The sequence below is a fragment of the Neovison vison genome, chromosome 2 (genome assembly GCF_020171115.1).
Source record: "Neovison vison isolate M4711 chromosome 2, ASM_NN_V1, whole genome shotgun sequence".
NCBI classification, from domain to species: Eukaryota; Metazoa; Chordata; class Mammalia; order Carnivora; family Mustelidae; genus Neogale; species Neogale vison.
In genome coordinates this window covers 235,172,352-235,186,131 of record NC_058092.1, presented here as the reverse complement: position 1 = coordinate 235,186,131, position 13,780 = coordinate 235,172,352, and the positions used below count along the sequence as shown (strand labels likewise).

The 13,780-nt window shown below is 51.2% G+C and overlaps 1 protein-coding gene across 2 annotated transcripts in view; it reads right to left on the bottom strand.

The window, feature by feature from the left end:
- Positions 1–13,780, bottom strand: part of DOCK1 (dedicator of cytokinesis 1) — a 491,675-nt gene that overhangs the window by 390,252 nt on the left and 87,643 nt on the right. For both annotated transcript variants that reach the window (XM_044240731.1, XM_044240732.1), the window contains exons 13-16: positions 8,147–8,272; positions 3,439–3,563; positions 2,185–2,283; positions 1,155–1,227 (exon numbers count right to left, since the gene is read on the bottom strand). In XM_044240731.1, coding sequence (XP_044096666.1) covers positions 1,155–1,227; positions 2,185–2,283; positions 3,439–3,563; positions 8,147–8,272 — 423 coding nt within the window. The remainder of the gene's footprint in view (positions 1–1,154; positions 1,228–2,184; positions 2,284–3,438; positions 3,564–8,146; positions 8,273–13,780) is intronic.

The window sequence follows — 13,780 nt, the reverse complement described above, 5'->3', positions numbered from 1 at the left end:
CTCCGCGCACAACAGCCCTGCGGACCGCAGGAACATGCTTCCCCAGAGCTTCTCAACAACAGCGGGGTCCTGGCTCCTTGCTGGCCGCACGGCGAGGCCCACCTTCCCCCCGCTTCACACCACTGCGCACGCACTCACTCTCCTGCACCCCCTACCTGTGCAGGTCCCGTACCCGGAAAGGGCCCAGGTCAAGCAGGCCCCCTTCCAGAAACAGCATGAAGGATGGACATATTAACCACAAAGAAGTGGCTTCTGAGGGCCCACACCCTCCTCTATGCCAAATACCGTGCCATGGGTTCCGTAGCCTCCGTCCCACTTCGTGAAGACCCCCAGGCACTTACCCTCCAGATGAAGCATCTCCAGAGAGCCAGGGCAGAGGACTCCCCCTTCCTCAAGTGGTCCCCACCCAAGTGATAAACACAGCCCCCAGACCACCCTTCCCCTCAAAGCAACAGCAACACAATGCAGCCCATCTTGCTGGGCATTACTGTCCCAAATCTTAGCTCACTGCCCTGGGGGTACAGACCACAAAGGGCAAGGAGGGATACAGCTGTCTGTCGTGATGTCTTAGTGTCTAGTACAGGCTATGTCCTTAGCAGACAAGAATGAACATGAAAGAGAACTCCAGTCATTGATAAAGAACTCTTCTGGAAGGGCAGGGATCCGAACCCCAGTTCTTCCCCTCTTCTCAGCATCAGTCACAACGACAACAACATCTCCCACCAGAGAAGTACAGTCTGAAGCCAGATGTGGGGGCTACCCACAAACACAAAACAGACATCAAGGCTTTCCATTCTGACGCAAACAGCATTAGGAGCGGATTTCTGAAATCTACTTGTATCTCAGTGGCTTTCTGGATGAATGGAACAGCCTCAGAAAGTCACGTGGAAGAGAAGAAACAGAAAGGAAGAACAGGAGGTAGCAGCAGGAAAAAGTCGAGAAGAAAATTAAGATCTCCTGCAAGCGTCGCAATGAAAAAGAATCAGTAACACCTTCCGGACACGGGTCAACATGGAAATGAGCTCAAGGATTAAAACTGCATCTATTAGGATCACATAGTTCTGGATCCAGAACAAGTGACAAGTGCAGCTGACAGAGCTTTCGCCCAGTTTCCCCTTGCAAACAACACGGGCTAAAATCAAAGGATTACTCACAGTCCTGGGATGACCTGTGGCGGAAGGTAAACCGAAGGTGACTGCGGTTGACGTCCTCAATGGGAATGGCCACCTGTGCAATGGAAAAAGAAGGTTTCAGCACCTGTACTGTGTCTTCTCACATTAATGGTTTTGTTCAACTGAGATACTGTGCAACTGCGCACCTCCTCCCTGCAGGGACGAAAATACAGTAGCCTAATCCCTGATGGGACTTTCCCAAAGGCAAAATACTTTTGGAAAATTTAAACAAGACAGTGTTGTAAGGGATGCCAAACCGATTCTGCAAGACAACAGAAAATTTCGTAAATGTTCATGTCCTCACTGTTAAAGTCTATTTTTTACAAGTTGCCATGTTCCCAGTAGCCCTTATTGGAGGTGTCCACAGTCCCTCCACAGCTGCAGGGACCTGCCCTAGGGCAGCAGGAAGAAAGCTTTCCTGTTGTGACGAGCAGTCAAAGCAGACAGACCCCATGCATGCTGCCTTTAACCGATGACTGTTCCCAATTCTCCCAGCTACCATCTGTCTTCTAAGGCCAACCCCAGGCTGGGTTTCCCAACGTTCAAGCCCTTGGCACGGGGGCTGTGGTGTGCCACGGCGAGTTGCCGTGCTGACGTCAGTGAGCTGCGTCGGGAGAGCAGTGTCACCTCGTGGATGGGGACCCATCTCCCCAGAGACGTCCTCCATACATTGTCACCTCTATTTTTTCCCATTTGGTGTAAAGACAGCATGCCACACACATAACAGACCCGGGAAGAGAGAGATAATAGCGATCTTTAAAGGACTTTGTCATTTGTCTCCATGAAAGTCCTATTTTTATGTCCAAAAGGAGATGGGAGTAAATGTATTCCAAGAAATGCCGGCATGGTTCCTTAGCAACCTTGAACGACTTTGTGGGGAGAGCTCCTCTGCCGGCTCAGGGTGCCCGCTGGCGAGCAGCCCCGGGCAGGGTGGGAGCTGGGGACTTCCTTGGGATACAAATGAGCATTTCATAATCAACCCCGTGGGATAAAATGACCATGTAAATGATACCTTAACGGTCTCAAACCAACGTGGCTGTTTTACTTGGTAGTAAATCACAGACTTGTACTCTGAAATCGCTTCATCACCAGCACCCGGGAAAATCACATGCTTTAAAAGAAGGCATAAAGAGTTCACATCAGACCTCATAGAGCTTGACACTGCATCCATCTCCCCACCTCCCGCCCCCATTAGATGAGCTAAGCAGAGCGCTACAGGAATGCCAATAAACCCCATCACAAATGGAATATGCTCCCAGCAATGGAAGGACAGATCCATCTGGAGCCGCCGCGACCAGCATACAGTCTCGCTCGCAGACATTCCAGCATCTTGATGGCTATCAGTATAGGAATGCTACTGTCCTCCGTCCTTCCGACCCTCACCCCTAACAGCCTTCAGATTCAGATATGCAGGAAGTTGCCGGATTCACTCAGCAGGTCCAGGATGAAGAGCTAGAGGTGAGAAAGAGATGGCAACGCTCCTTCCCATTCTACCAGCCATAAACTGACCACTCGGCTCCAGCAGAAGCTATACCAATAAAGCCCAAGTGGCAAGGGCAACACCACCCGGCAGTGACCCTGGACATGGGCCACCCACACAGAAAGGACGCCACCCTCACCTCCTGGCACAGCTGAGCCTCAGGTGCACACACGGGGCATTGCTCTCAGACACATGTGCCCAGAGGAGCCCCGTCCGCTCCCCAGGGTCCAGAGGGGTAGCTGGCAGGGACACCTGCTCTGGCGTGGCCTCCAGTCATCAGCGGAGGTCACCATCCCTGAGCATTGCCCAGCACGCCAAGTCCTGCAGGCCACCGTGGTAACCACCACCACCCAGGAAAGCACGAGGTCAGAGGCCCAGATTCAAAACCCAGTTCCAACTCCCACTTAACTCTCTGACCCGGGACAAGACTTCCCTGGGCCTCAGTTTCCCTATCTCTCAGATGGTGATAATAACAGTGTCTGAACTTCTAGTGTGACCACTAGACCTCTGAGGCTTGGGTCTGTGTTGGCAAGTGAGGCCCTGTGATAGGACCAGGAAAGAGGGGCTCAGGACTGCAGGGGTCTCTCAAGGTAGGCGGCAGCCAGGACCCCGAGGACGCCAGCCCTTTATGGTGAGCTGAAGAAAGGGGTAGAGAATAAACTCTCATCCCCAGAAATGGGATCAAGCAGCCTCAGCTATGTCTTTTCCTATTCTGCAGCAGAGCCAAGAAAACACTTGGAAAATAAAGTTTCAACACCACAGATAAAGCTTTGCAACAATAAATACCTCCAGCCGTTTTCCGTCTTCATCGTAAACAGACACTGTAACCTCCACATTCTTTGCTGTGGTTTTGCTTCCTTTATCAAAATCTCCTTGAACTAATGTTACGTAGATATCGTTTCGAACATCACCTGGGGGGGAAATTATACCTTTAAAACCGATCCATTATTCATAATATAACAGGGAATTCTGCAACACTGTTGAAATTGCTACCAATCCTAGCAGAGAATTAATACTGTATATATAATGACAAAATATTTTCTACAAAACAGTCTCAGCATTTAAACACATGACAAAAGCAGTTTTCAGCATCGTCATCGTAAGATCACAAGGAGGAGGAGAAACTTCAAGGCCCTGAATTATCAGCACGGTCCTTCACCTCAGTGGACAGCTCATGCCAACCGCGACGCGAAGGCCGCCGATGGGTTTGCAGTGACCATCCCCTCTCCGGTGTCCATGGCCCAGCGTGACCACCATCACCATCGCATGGTGGACCACGGGCTGTGTTGTCGGTATATGGGTCACCCGAGATCATCACACCATCAGTGGCCCACGTCAGATAACAACGAGTAATACTGGCTTCCTCTACATTAATCCAAGGACTTGAACAAGAAGCTGATCGAGAATCAGAGCCACAAGCCAAGGTTCTGAGTTGATGTCTGGGAGCAGGGACTAGGAGCGGGTCAAGAGAGAAGTTTCTCTCCTCCTGGTGGGCAGCTGTCAGGATCAGAACAGACCTGTGTGTTTTAAAGTGAGATGGGCCATAAACTGTGAAAACAAAAACAAAACCCATACACAACAAACAAACTCAACATGCTTCTTCCTGCTGAGAGCCTATGAGGCCCCTGGTAATGGTCCGACTGGGAAAACTTAGCAAGCTTCATTAGCCGCATGATTTAGAGCAAGCACCACTGCCCAGTGCTTCTCCCTCTGCTGTGTGTCTGGTCATGTCCCACGTGGACCCACCTGCCCTCCCACAGGAGATGTGAGGAACCGGTCCATCAAAAGAAGCAAATGGCCCACTATGGGCCAAGAACAAGTCCCCTTGCACTCTTGTTTTCTTCCTTTCTTTTTTTCTGCTCTATTCTGGCTTTTAATGTCTCCAGCTATTAAATTAAGCCTTCATTTAAAAGTCATTATTATAATAATCCCAGTGGGTTGTTTCCACAGCCACAGACGCTGCTGGGAGAGGGAGCGCGGCTGTAGTCAGTAACACTGACTATGCGAGAAGCTAAGAGTGATGGAGCCCAGGCTAGGGGCAGGAGGTAAAGCTGCCAGGCCAACACCTGCCACCAAGCCCTGAGCGGCTGCGGACAAGTCACTGAACCCCCCACACCACCCGCCGCTGAGCAGTAGATAAGGCTGGGTACATCTGCAGGACCCCTCGGCCTGCACATTCTACCAAAGCACAAAACCTGTCATCAAAAAGGGCTACAAGAGCTTCTTAAAGGCCTCATCAGCCAGACGGCCATGACACACTGGGGCAGCGAGGTGGTGAACCCCATGGTCTCACTCTCCTACTGGCCTAGACATCCAGACGCAGGGCCGGCCCAGAAGTGAGACCCTTTTTATGGCAGATGAGCCCCACAGATGCACACTCACAAGAGTGCCCTCAGTGGAGGCCTGCAGGGCCCCAAGGTTCTCACTCTGGGGAGGAAGGAATCGCAGGCAGGCGTGGGTGGACTCACACCCCCTCTGCCTCATGCAGGCCTCCCGCCACCTTCTGGGCTCAGGGGAAAACTCTGTTCCCCACCAGGATCCTTCAGAAAACCTGCACATTTCCAGTGGCTCACAGAAAGGCAGAAAAACTGGCAGAAAAACACAGGTGACACAGCAGGCTCTCCCACTGTGTGAAGGAGATGCACATCTCCATGGGGCGCTTGGGTGGCTCAGTCATTGAGCATCTGCCTTCGGCTCAGGTCATGATCCCAGCGTCCTGGGATCGAGCCCCGCATTGGGGTCCCTGCTCAGTGGGGGACCGGCTTCTCTCTCTCCCCACTTCCTCTGCTTGTGTTCCCTTTCTCACTGTGTCTATTTATCTATCAAATAAATAAAGTTTTATAAAGAAAAGAAAGAAAGAGAGAGAGAAAGAAAGAAAGAAAGAAAAAGACAGACATATCCATGAGACAGGACAAGATGGGAACAATGCACAGGTCCTACCAAGCTAAAGGCCAGGGGCCTGAGTAAAAACACCGCAGGGTCTCAATCTCTCTCTCTTTCCCAAGGGTACCATGCGGTACCCACAGCCTGTCGACAATTCCCTGGCCATAGAGAACATGGTGGCTCCCTCTAGCTAGAGTCCCACACTACAGGAACCCCAACTCCCAACTCAGTACACAGAACCCACTGAACAACAGTCAGCTACACGGCTTCTGCAGGAATCTATGAGGAGATTATTTTAGAGGTCTAGAGTTACCTTTTAGGTTGGTCAGTTATAAAGGGAAATATGACCAGTACAAGCTAGAAGTTTCCTGGGCCTCTCTTTGAACATGAGGCCATCCCAGACCACCCAAGATGAATGCCCAATGTCATCCTAATCTATAAATTTCATTTCAATTCCACATGCAAGCAATGCATCCACTAAGAGCTCCAAATTAATTTGCTGTGCACAGACTTCACTCCCGCCCGCTGAAGGTATCCCTCGGTTTCACAGCGAGCTGGAGGTCATGCTTTCCTCCTGCATGGGTAAGCTGCTACATACCAGCCTAACCAATCTGAGATGTCCTTTACATCAACTCAGCAGCCAGAGAACGCAATGACCCACAACAGCCCTGAGACATAGAGGAAGCAGCAGGAACACGTCCCCACCTACCCTACACTACACAAACCAGTAGCTCTGATAGGGCACACAGTGAGCAGAGAGCTCTTCCTGGAATGTGCAGCAGGGCCCTTAAAGGGACACCACGGGGAATCCTTGAATGTGCCGTGGTGTGGCCCCATTTCTACTGCTCATTAGTTGTGTAACTTTAGGCTACGGCTTAATTTCAATTGCAATTAGTTCAACACCAACGTTTAGACTTCCATGAGCATTATCAGCAAACCAAAAAGTATCCCACAGATATAAAGGATAAATATTCACGGGCTTGCCCAGGATCTCGTGAGGATCAAATCAGATTATTAATATGAACGTTATTTGGAAACTGAAAAGTATTATGTAAATATGAGATTAATCTTTACACGGAATTCCATTATTGGTTTAAGAAGCTTAACATCCATTACCGAGCCTGAGCGGTACTAATAAGTAACAGGAACTGAGCAGGTTTCAGGTGTCAACGTTCACTTGCTGCCCCTCCTTCCTTGTTTTGATCAGGTGTCTACCCAGACACGCGTCTGGTGTCCTTGTCTCCCTCCTACAACCCCTGCCGCTGGGAGGCGTGGATGTCTAGGTGGCTGATGTGCACACCCCACTGCCCAGCCCATCGTTGTCCAGGGGCCACGGGGCAGGGTCCTGAGCAGACCAGGCTGCAGGATGCCCAGGCTCCCTGCTGGGCAACACTGGGTCCAAAGCACACTATCTCCTTTAGGACACTGGGGTCTGGAAAGAACACGGAAGCCAGCAGAGCCCTTACCCAGAGGACAAAGTCAATATGCACAGGAGACAACGCAGCAAAGGCTACTATGGAGAATGGGAGCCCGGCTGTGTCCATCGCTCAGGGACGTAAGCCAGTGATTATGCTTAGGGCTCAGCCATTTGAGCTGGACTTGTGTTTTCTGTGACTTTACCCACTACAGCATCCCAACTCCACCCCACCCTACGGGTAGGAATTATCAGTTCTCTCTTCAGAGCAGCAGAGCACAGCTGAGCAAGGTCGGGAAGGAGCCCTGGCACAGCTCCAAAGAGAGGCCAGACTCCAGGTCCTGCATTTTCACCTCTGGGCTGAAGGTGAAGTTTGAGGCTAGGGACCACAGCGGTGAAGAGACATTTAACCCACAACCGACCCTGAGGGTCTGGAACATAGTAGGATCCATTTACCTAAACTGTGTCCCTTAACTTTGAACACATTCTGGATGACTCCAAAGAAGTTACAGGACCTTCACTGTGAACCTACGTTACCATCAACAAACTGCTGCCTTCATCCTACAGTGAACCAACCACCACGACTGACCCACTGAGCACAACCTAAAGTGAAGCCCACAGGGCCCTTGAAAGGGCCCCATGCTCCACTGTCCTTCATTACATTTGAGATTCCCCGATCCAGCTCCGGTAGCCTGGCAGCCAGGGTTGTTGGAATGTCTCACTCCCATTCTTCCTTTTCACCAGATGATATGGGGCAGAGATAACCTGAAAGGCTTCTAGATTAAGGGTAACAGAGGCTTTGCTTATGGGAATGATGATGTTTACTCTAGCTGGTGGTGGAAACCCACCTCAGGTTCTCAGGGCTGGGTTTCTGAAAACATCCATTCCCTCGCTTATCCTTATACAATGCCACCAAAAGTCACTCCCACCAGCAGGTTAAGACAACCAAGAGAAGCCACCCCCCCGCAGCCCAAACCCAGGTGGTCAGCTCTCAGACTGGCCTCAGCTCCTGCCTGCAGGGATGAACTATGACCATGCTGGGGTTCACACATCACCTCCCACCAGCTCAACTCACTGCTTGCCAGAGCTCCCCCAGGACACCATCCCCATACTGCACCTTGCAGCCAGCTGTACAAGCTCCCCGAACGCCATCCACATCCACGCCACACCCAGAATGCAAAAGGAATCAGTTCTTACCAGGCATGATTATCTCCGGAAACCCCGTCTTCCGAGCCACCGCTGTGGTCCTGTCCACTAAGTGAGGAAACTCTTTTCTAATCTGATGGATATCTCCAGGAAGTAATTTCAGTGTTACCCACAAACCTAGAAAAACAATGGACACATGAGTCATGTTTTATCTTCTACATTTTTGAAAGATTATTTCAGAAAACCTTTTCAGGGAAACCTCAGTAAATGAGCAACTGGTAATTCACAAGTCAACAAGTCAACATCTCTGGAGAAAACATGGGTGCGAGAGAAAGAGAAAGAGAGGGGCTAGGGAAAGATAGCTGGCACAGGGGAATCCCCTGCATCTGACTAGCGGGGGTAACAAACCCTACCCTAGAGGGGCCCCGTGCCCCGGCGAAGGCACATGAGCAGCAGCAATGCACAGCACCTGCCCTGAACCAATGACTCTTCTCATAGACACTGAAGATAAATCAGGAAGAAGCATTTTTCTAGGAGTGATTAAGAAAACTCTCCTTTTCCATTGTCCCCAGAAGGATGACAACAAAGGAAGTGAAGTTCAGGAGGTAAATACACAGCTTCCCTAACCCAGGGAGTTTCACAGACTCTCCAGAAGGTGGGCACACGGTGCTGGGCTGCAAGCCACCAGCAAGTCAGCTCCCGCACAGCCAAGGAAGCCTGGTCCCTCTGTGGCATGACATCACAGTGAAGGAGAACTAATGCTCTGCCCCCCACTTGGCTCTTCCCTCCAAGGAGGGCAATTGAAGACTCCAGAACCCCAAGCTAGACAGGAGGACTGCTGCACAGAGAACACGGTGAACTTGCTGCCAGCTGTGAGCTGAGGCTATCTGCCAACCTCTCCCTCTACCATGCGAAGCAAGAGTTGCATTTTTTGGAAAATACTGCTATGCAGCCAGCACACAGGAAGTAAAAAGAGGGAATACAGCAGGCACTTTCTAACAAAATCAAAGGCGGGAGACAAATCAGGTGCATGGCTCTCTCAGCCATTCAAAAGACAGAGCCTCGCTTCCAGGTGGGAAGGGAGGTTGTCGCTGTCAGCTGACACATCCGGGTCTCCATCCCTGGAACCTTGGAGGCCTGGCCTGCTAGCTCTCTGGTCACTCGGCCCTGCAGGACCCTAAGTGCCCATAAGAATACAAAGGCATTTGCTCTCATTAACACTACTAGTGTGTGTGTGTGTTTATCTGTCTGTCCAGCCCATTCCTCCCCTAGGATGCATGTCTCCAGGGAGCAGGGACCATTCACCACCACTCAGCTCAGCACACTGCCTTCAGTAGAAGGCCAACGGGAGAATTGTACACTCCGTCCACCAACGTGCATTCCCAGTAGACCTGGAGACACCTGATGGTCCCACACGGGAGATCACCTGAGGCTGCTGCTGCCCAGAGCCGTTCTGCTTGATGAAACCCCAAACCTCACACCCTTTTTCTCAAGCTTCCTGTCTCTTATCAGCCGGCCCAAAAAATCCATCCTCTGCTAAGACCTACATCACTTGTGGTGAAAACCCACAGTCACTGATGACATTTTTTTCTCTGCCAAGTGGTGAAGCCTTCTCCTCCTGCCATCTAGACAATCCCTCTGATCTACTCAGAAGTGTCGGTAAGCACCTACTGTGTGCCCAACACACACTGGGCACAGCAGACACAGAGTAAACATTCACTGTATCCTCACCAGGGACTCAGCTTCTGTCCCACGAGTAAAATACCTACGGGCTCAGTGAAATATGCAATGGCCAAGAGCTTTGTAAGGAAAAGTCCAGGGCACCTGGAGAGTATATCCCCAAGATGGGGATCCTGAGGGTCATCGAGGCTCTCCCGAAGGGACATCACAAGAGATCAGGAGATGAGTTGACCCTAAACAAGGAGCATGCAGACCTGTGCCTACCCGGGTGCTAGATGACCTGAGTCGCAGGGGGAGACACATGAGAGGAGGCTCGGAAGGCAGCAGGGTCCCAACCCTGCAGGGTCCTATCTGCCATGGTGGGAACTGCTCCATCTGAAGGAGTGGGGAGGCTGGAAAGACAAGCAAGTACCAGGACCCCACTTGACAGTACTCTGGGGATCGTGGGGGTTCGTGAGCAGGTGGGAGGGGAGACAGTTCAGAGCCAAGTGAGGATCCCAGCAGAGAAGCCACTGCAGGAACCCAGGCAACACCATGGAGGTGGGGGTGGAGAGGCCTGTGTGGAGATCAAACCAGAACTTGACAAAGGAGGGGTGGCCACAGGGGAGGGCCATGGGCACAACCAATAGCAGGTGCCAGGGATACCCATGAGCCAGAATCCCTGAGCCAGAAAACCCTACACCCTGGCCACGTCCTGAACGGTGAGAGCACAAGCAAGGATAGAAAGAAGAGGGCCCTGAACTACACACTGAATTCCCAACATTAAAGCTCACACAGGACATCAGAGGCCAGAGAAAATGGAAAGCCCAGAGGGGTGGCACAGTGCGGCCACTGGCACAAAATGCAGCCCAGAGAACAGGGCACCAGGGCAGCGTCCTGGCACAGAGCAGCCGGGTGTTACCGCAGACCTCAGCGAGTGCACCCTGCTAAGGCCAGGGGGCTGGGGTGGGGGGCAGTGCTGATGGGAGGACAAAGGAGGAACAGAAAATAAAGGTCAGAGGGAGGAGGCATAAGCCTCTCTGTTGAGAAACCGGGAGAGAAAAGAGGCAAAAACAAAAACACACGCGTTATCTAAGGTAGACTGTTTCATGCGTGGTATTTTCCTTTCCTTTCATAGTTTTTCCTTTGTTTCTTTTCAGAATCTAAAACTCCAAATCATAAGAGGGACGGTTTGAAGGAAGAGGAAAGAAGCATAACCAATAAAGAGACGTCCCTAAGACGATGTCAGGGTGTGACACCACAACAGGGGCCAGTGTCTCATGGCTCAGAATGTGCACTGCAGGGGCACCTGGGGGGCTCAGTCGGTTGAGCATTTGCCTTAGGATCAGGTCATGATCTCAGGGGTCGTGGGACTGAGCCCCACATCAGGCTCCCTGCTCAGTGGGAAGGCTGCCTTCTCCCTCTCCTGCCTACTCACGCTCTCTCTCTCACACTATTTCTGTAAGTCTCTCTCTGAAATAAATCTGTAAAAAAAAAAAAAAAAAAAAAAAACCGTGCCCTGCCACAAGGCCCCGGCAAAGAAAGCCAAGTGGGAGCTAAGCCCCACCCACACTCTTGCTCCCCAAGCTGTGTACCCAGGCACTGCCGGTATCTCCCTCCTCACCCAGGTGACGGGCACTCTTTTTCTAATTCCCAAAAAAGCACCACAGGCTGGTGACGCTCTGGACCTGCAGGAGCAGTCCCTTGAAGGGCCAGGCACTGAACCCATGGCTGTGTCCTCTGGCAGAGCAGAGCCGTATGAAAGGGACACCCGCGGAAATGCAAGGGGAAATTATCAGAGGAGGTGACACAGTCACATGGGATCCCTACTGGGGACACCAGGGTGCTGCGGACAGGCTCTCAAATCTCACACAAGTCCCCAAAAACCTGCCAAAGCAATGAATGTCCCCAGAATGAATGGGACTCGAAGACATTTCACAAGGCCCTGTAGGACGTGGTACAGTGATCACCTACAGAGGTCAGAGACAGAGAAATGTTTAATAACACCACGCAAAACTCCCGCCGCCTTTCCAACACCTTTTCTTTCTCACAAATACCAGCTTGCTCAACCATCTTAGTTCATAAACGAAGTAACTTAATGACACAATTCAATTTGTTATAACACGATTTAAACACGGAGATTAAGTTCTCCTGATTACATTGGGTTTAAAACACTTTCCTCAAAGGAGAAAATGAGGCCAATTTCCAAAGGAAAAGTGCACTCTAGTTTGACTTTTGCTTAACCAGAGTAGCTACAAACCAAAGAGATTAGCATACATTCTCTGGCAAACAATAGGAATGGAGGTCCAGGTCCAGGTGTGTCTGCAGTCTCGCTGTCCACGTTAAACACCCAGCACCTCTGGGGTCAAGGTTCAGGATAATTTGGGCTAAACATAAAAAATGTCAATTGTGACAAATAAACCTGCGGACGTCAACCTAAAACGGGCAAAGCCTAGAGAGGAGCTCAGAACAGATGAGCATGGGAAGCTCCCCGGTTCTTTGTGAAGAATGCCCACCTCCCATCCCTTCCGCTGCCCGGGACTCCACTGCAGCCCGACCGGCAGGCAGACCTCACCAGGGGCAGCGCGGGTCCCCACTGGTGAAAACACGGAGCTCCAGGGGGCAAACCTACACACCTCACAGCTCGCTCTCTCTCTCTCTCTCTCTCTCTCTCTCTCTCTCTCTCTCGGGTCTCCCTGCTACACACAAAAGCAGGCTTGCCAGTGAGCCCCAAGAGACACATTCACTTTAGCTTCAAGGACAATCTACAAACCAGCCAGCAACATTGCCCGGGGGCACCTCAGTTCAGGAAGGCACCTGGGGTCCCCTTGAAAAAACAATGTTCTTGTCTCTCAGTTCTCACTGTGACCTGGAAACACCCCTCCTCTGGACTTCAAGAAACTGAGCCCCCCGTTCTCAGCTCTGGGGACACAGGTTTGCACCCCGACACCCATGAGCCTGGTTGTGGGTCCTCCTGCTGGCCTGACACCAACCTCCACTTCTCCTGTGTAACTTTGGGACAGTGTTCCTCAGAATCTGATAGCTCTGCAAGAGAAATGCAATCCGGTGGAAGCCTGGGGTCTGGGGGCAGGTGCTCCCAGGCTGAGGCTGGCTCCAATCAAAACAGCTTTAATTGGCTCTCCCCATGGTTTTCAATTAAAGTGCAAATCAGAGAGCTGGTAATTGATGAGAAGGTGGGTCCTGGTCAGCTTAAACCACTCTGTCAACAGAGGCCACAGTTCATTAATGCTTTAGTTGGGGTTTTTGTTTTGTTGTTGTTTATCAGGGAGGGGGCTGGCTGGTTCACACCAGAGAAAGCCAAAGGCTTCTCCCTCCTCCAGAACGTTCTTTAAACTCAATTCATCCTCTCCTTTATAACAATGGGAGATGAGGCAAGAGAATCATTTCTTAAAAAGCTAGTGACGTAAGATAACTCGACATGAAAGAGGTCTAGCCACTTAAGCACCACGGAGTTTCTGATAAGTCTGCATCTAACCGAGGACAGAAGAATGGGTTCTCCCACTGCTGCTGAGAGCAGCCTTAGGTAGGAGAAGTTCTGAAGGTGACTTGCCCTAGAGCCGGAGGCAAGGCCTCCGTAAACAGCTGTTTTCTGGGAGCGGTCCTGGCCAACCCGAGTGCCAAATGTCACCAGCCCCGGGTGATTGATTCATTGCCTCTGCCAACAGAAGGTCAGCTGCTGGGAAACCTGTCAGCATGGGATTAAAAACGATGAGTGCAAGACGGTGGAGTCAGGAGGAAAAATCCCTTCCATTACAAAACTGAAGAGAGATTCATCTCCAAAACAAAGCCACAGCTTTGGGGGGGAGGAAGGAGAGGCCCAGGAAACCATGTGCTGGGACCAAGCATGTGACAAGGGCACGGAAGAGAGAATCAAGGGTGCACGCAGAGCTGGGCTGTGTCCAGTGCCTCCACATTTCTCTGAGCCGCAAAGATGGAGTAACAACCAGTGGACAGTGACTGTATTCTCTTGTAAAATCCTTTCTGTGCTTTCAAAAATGGCTGGGA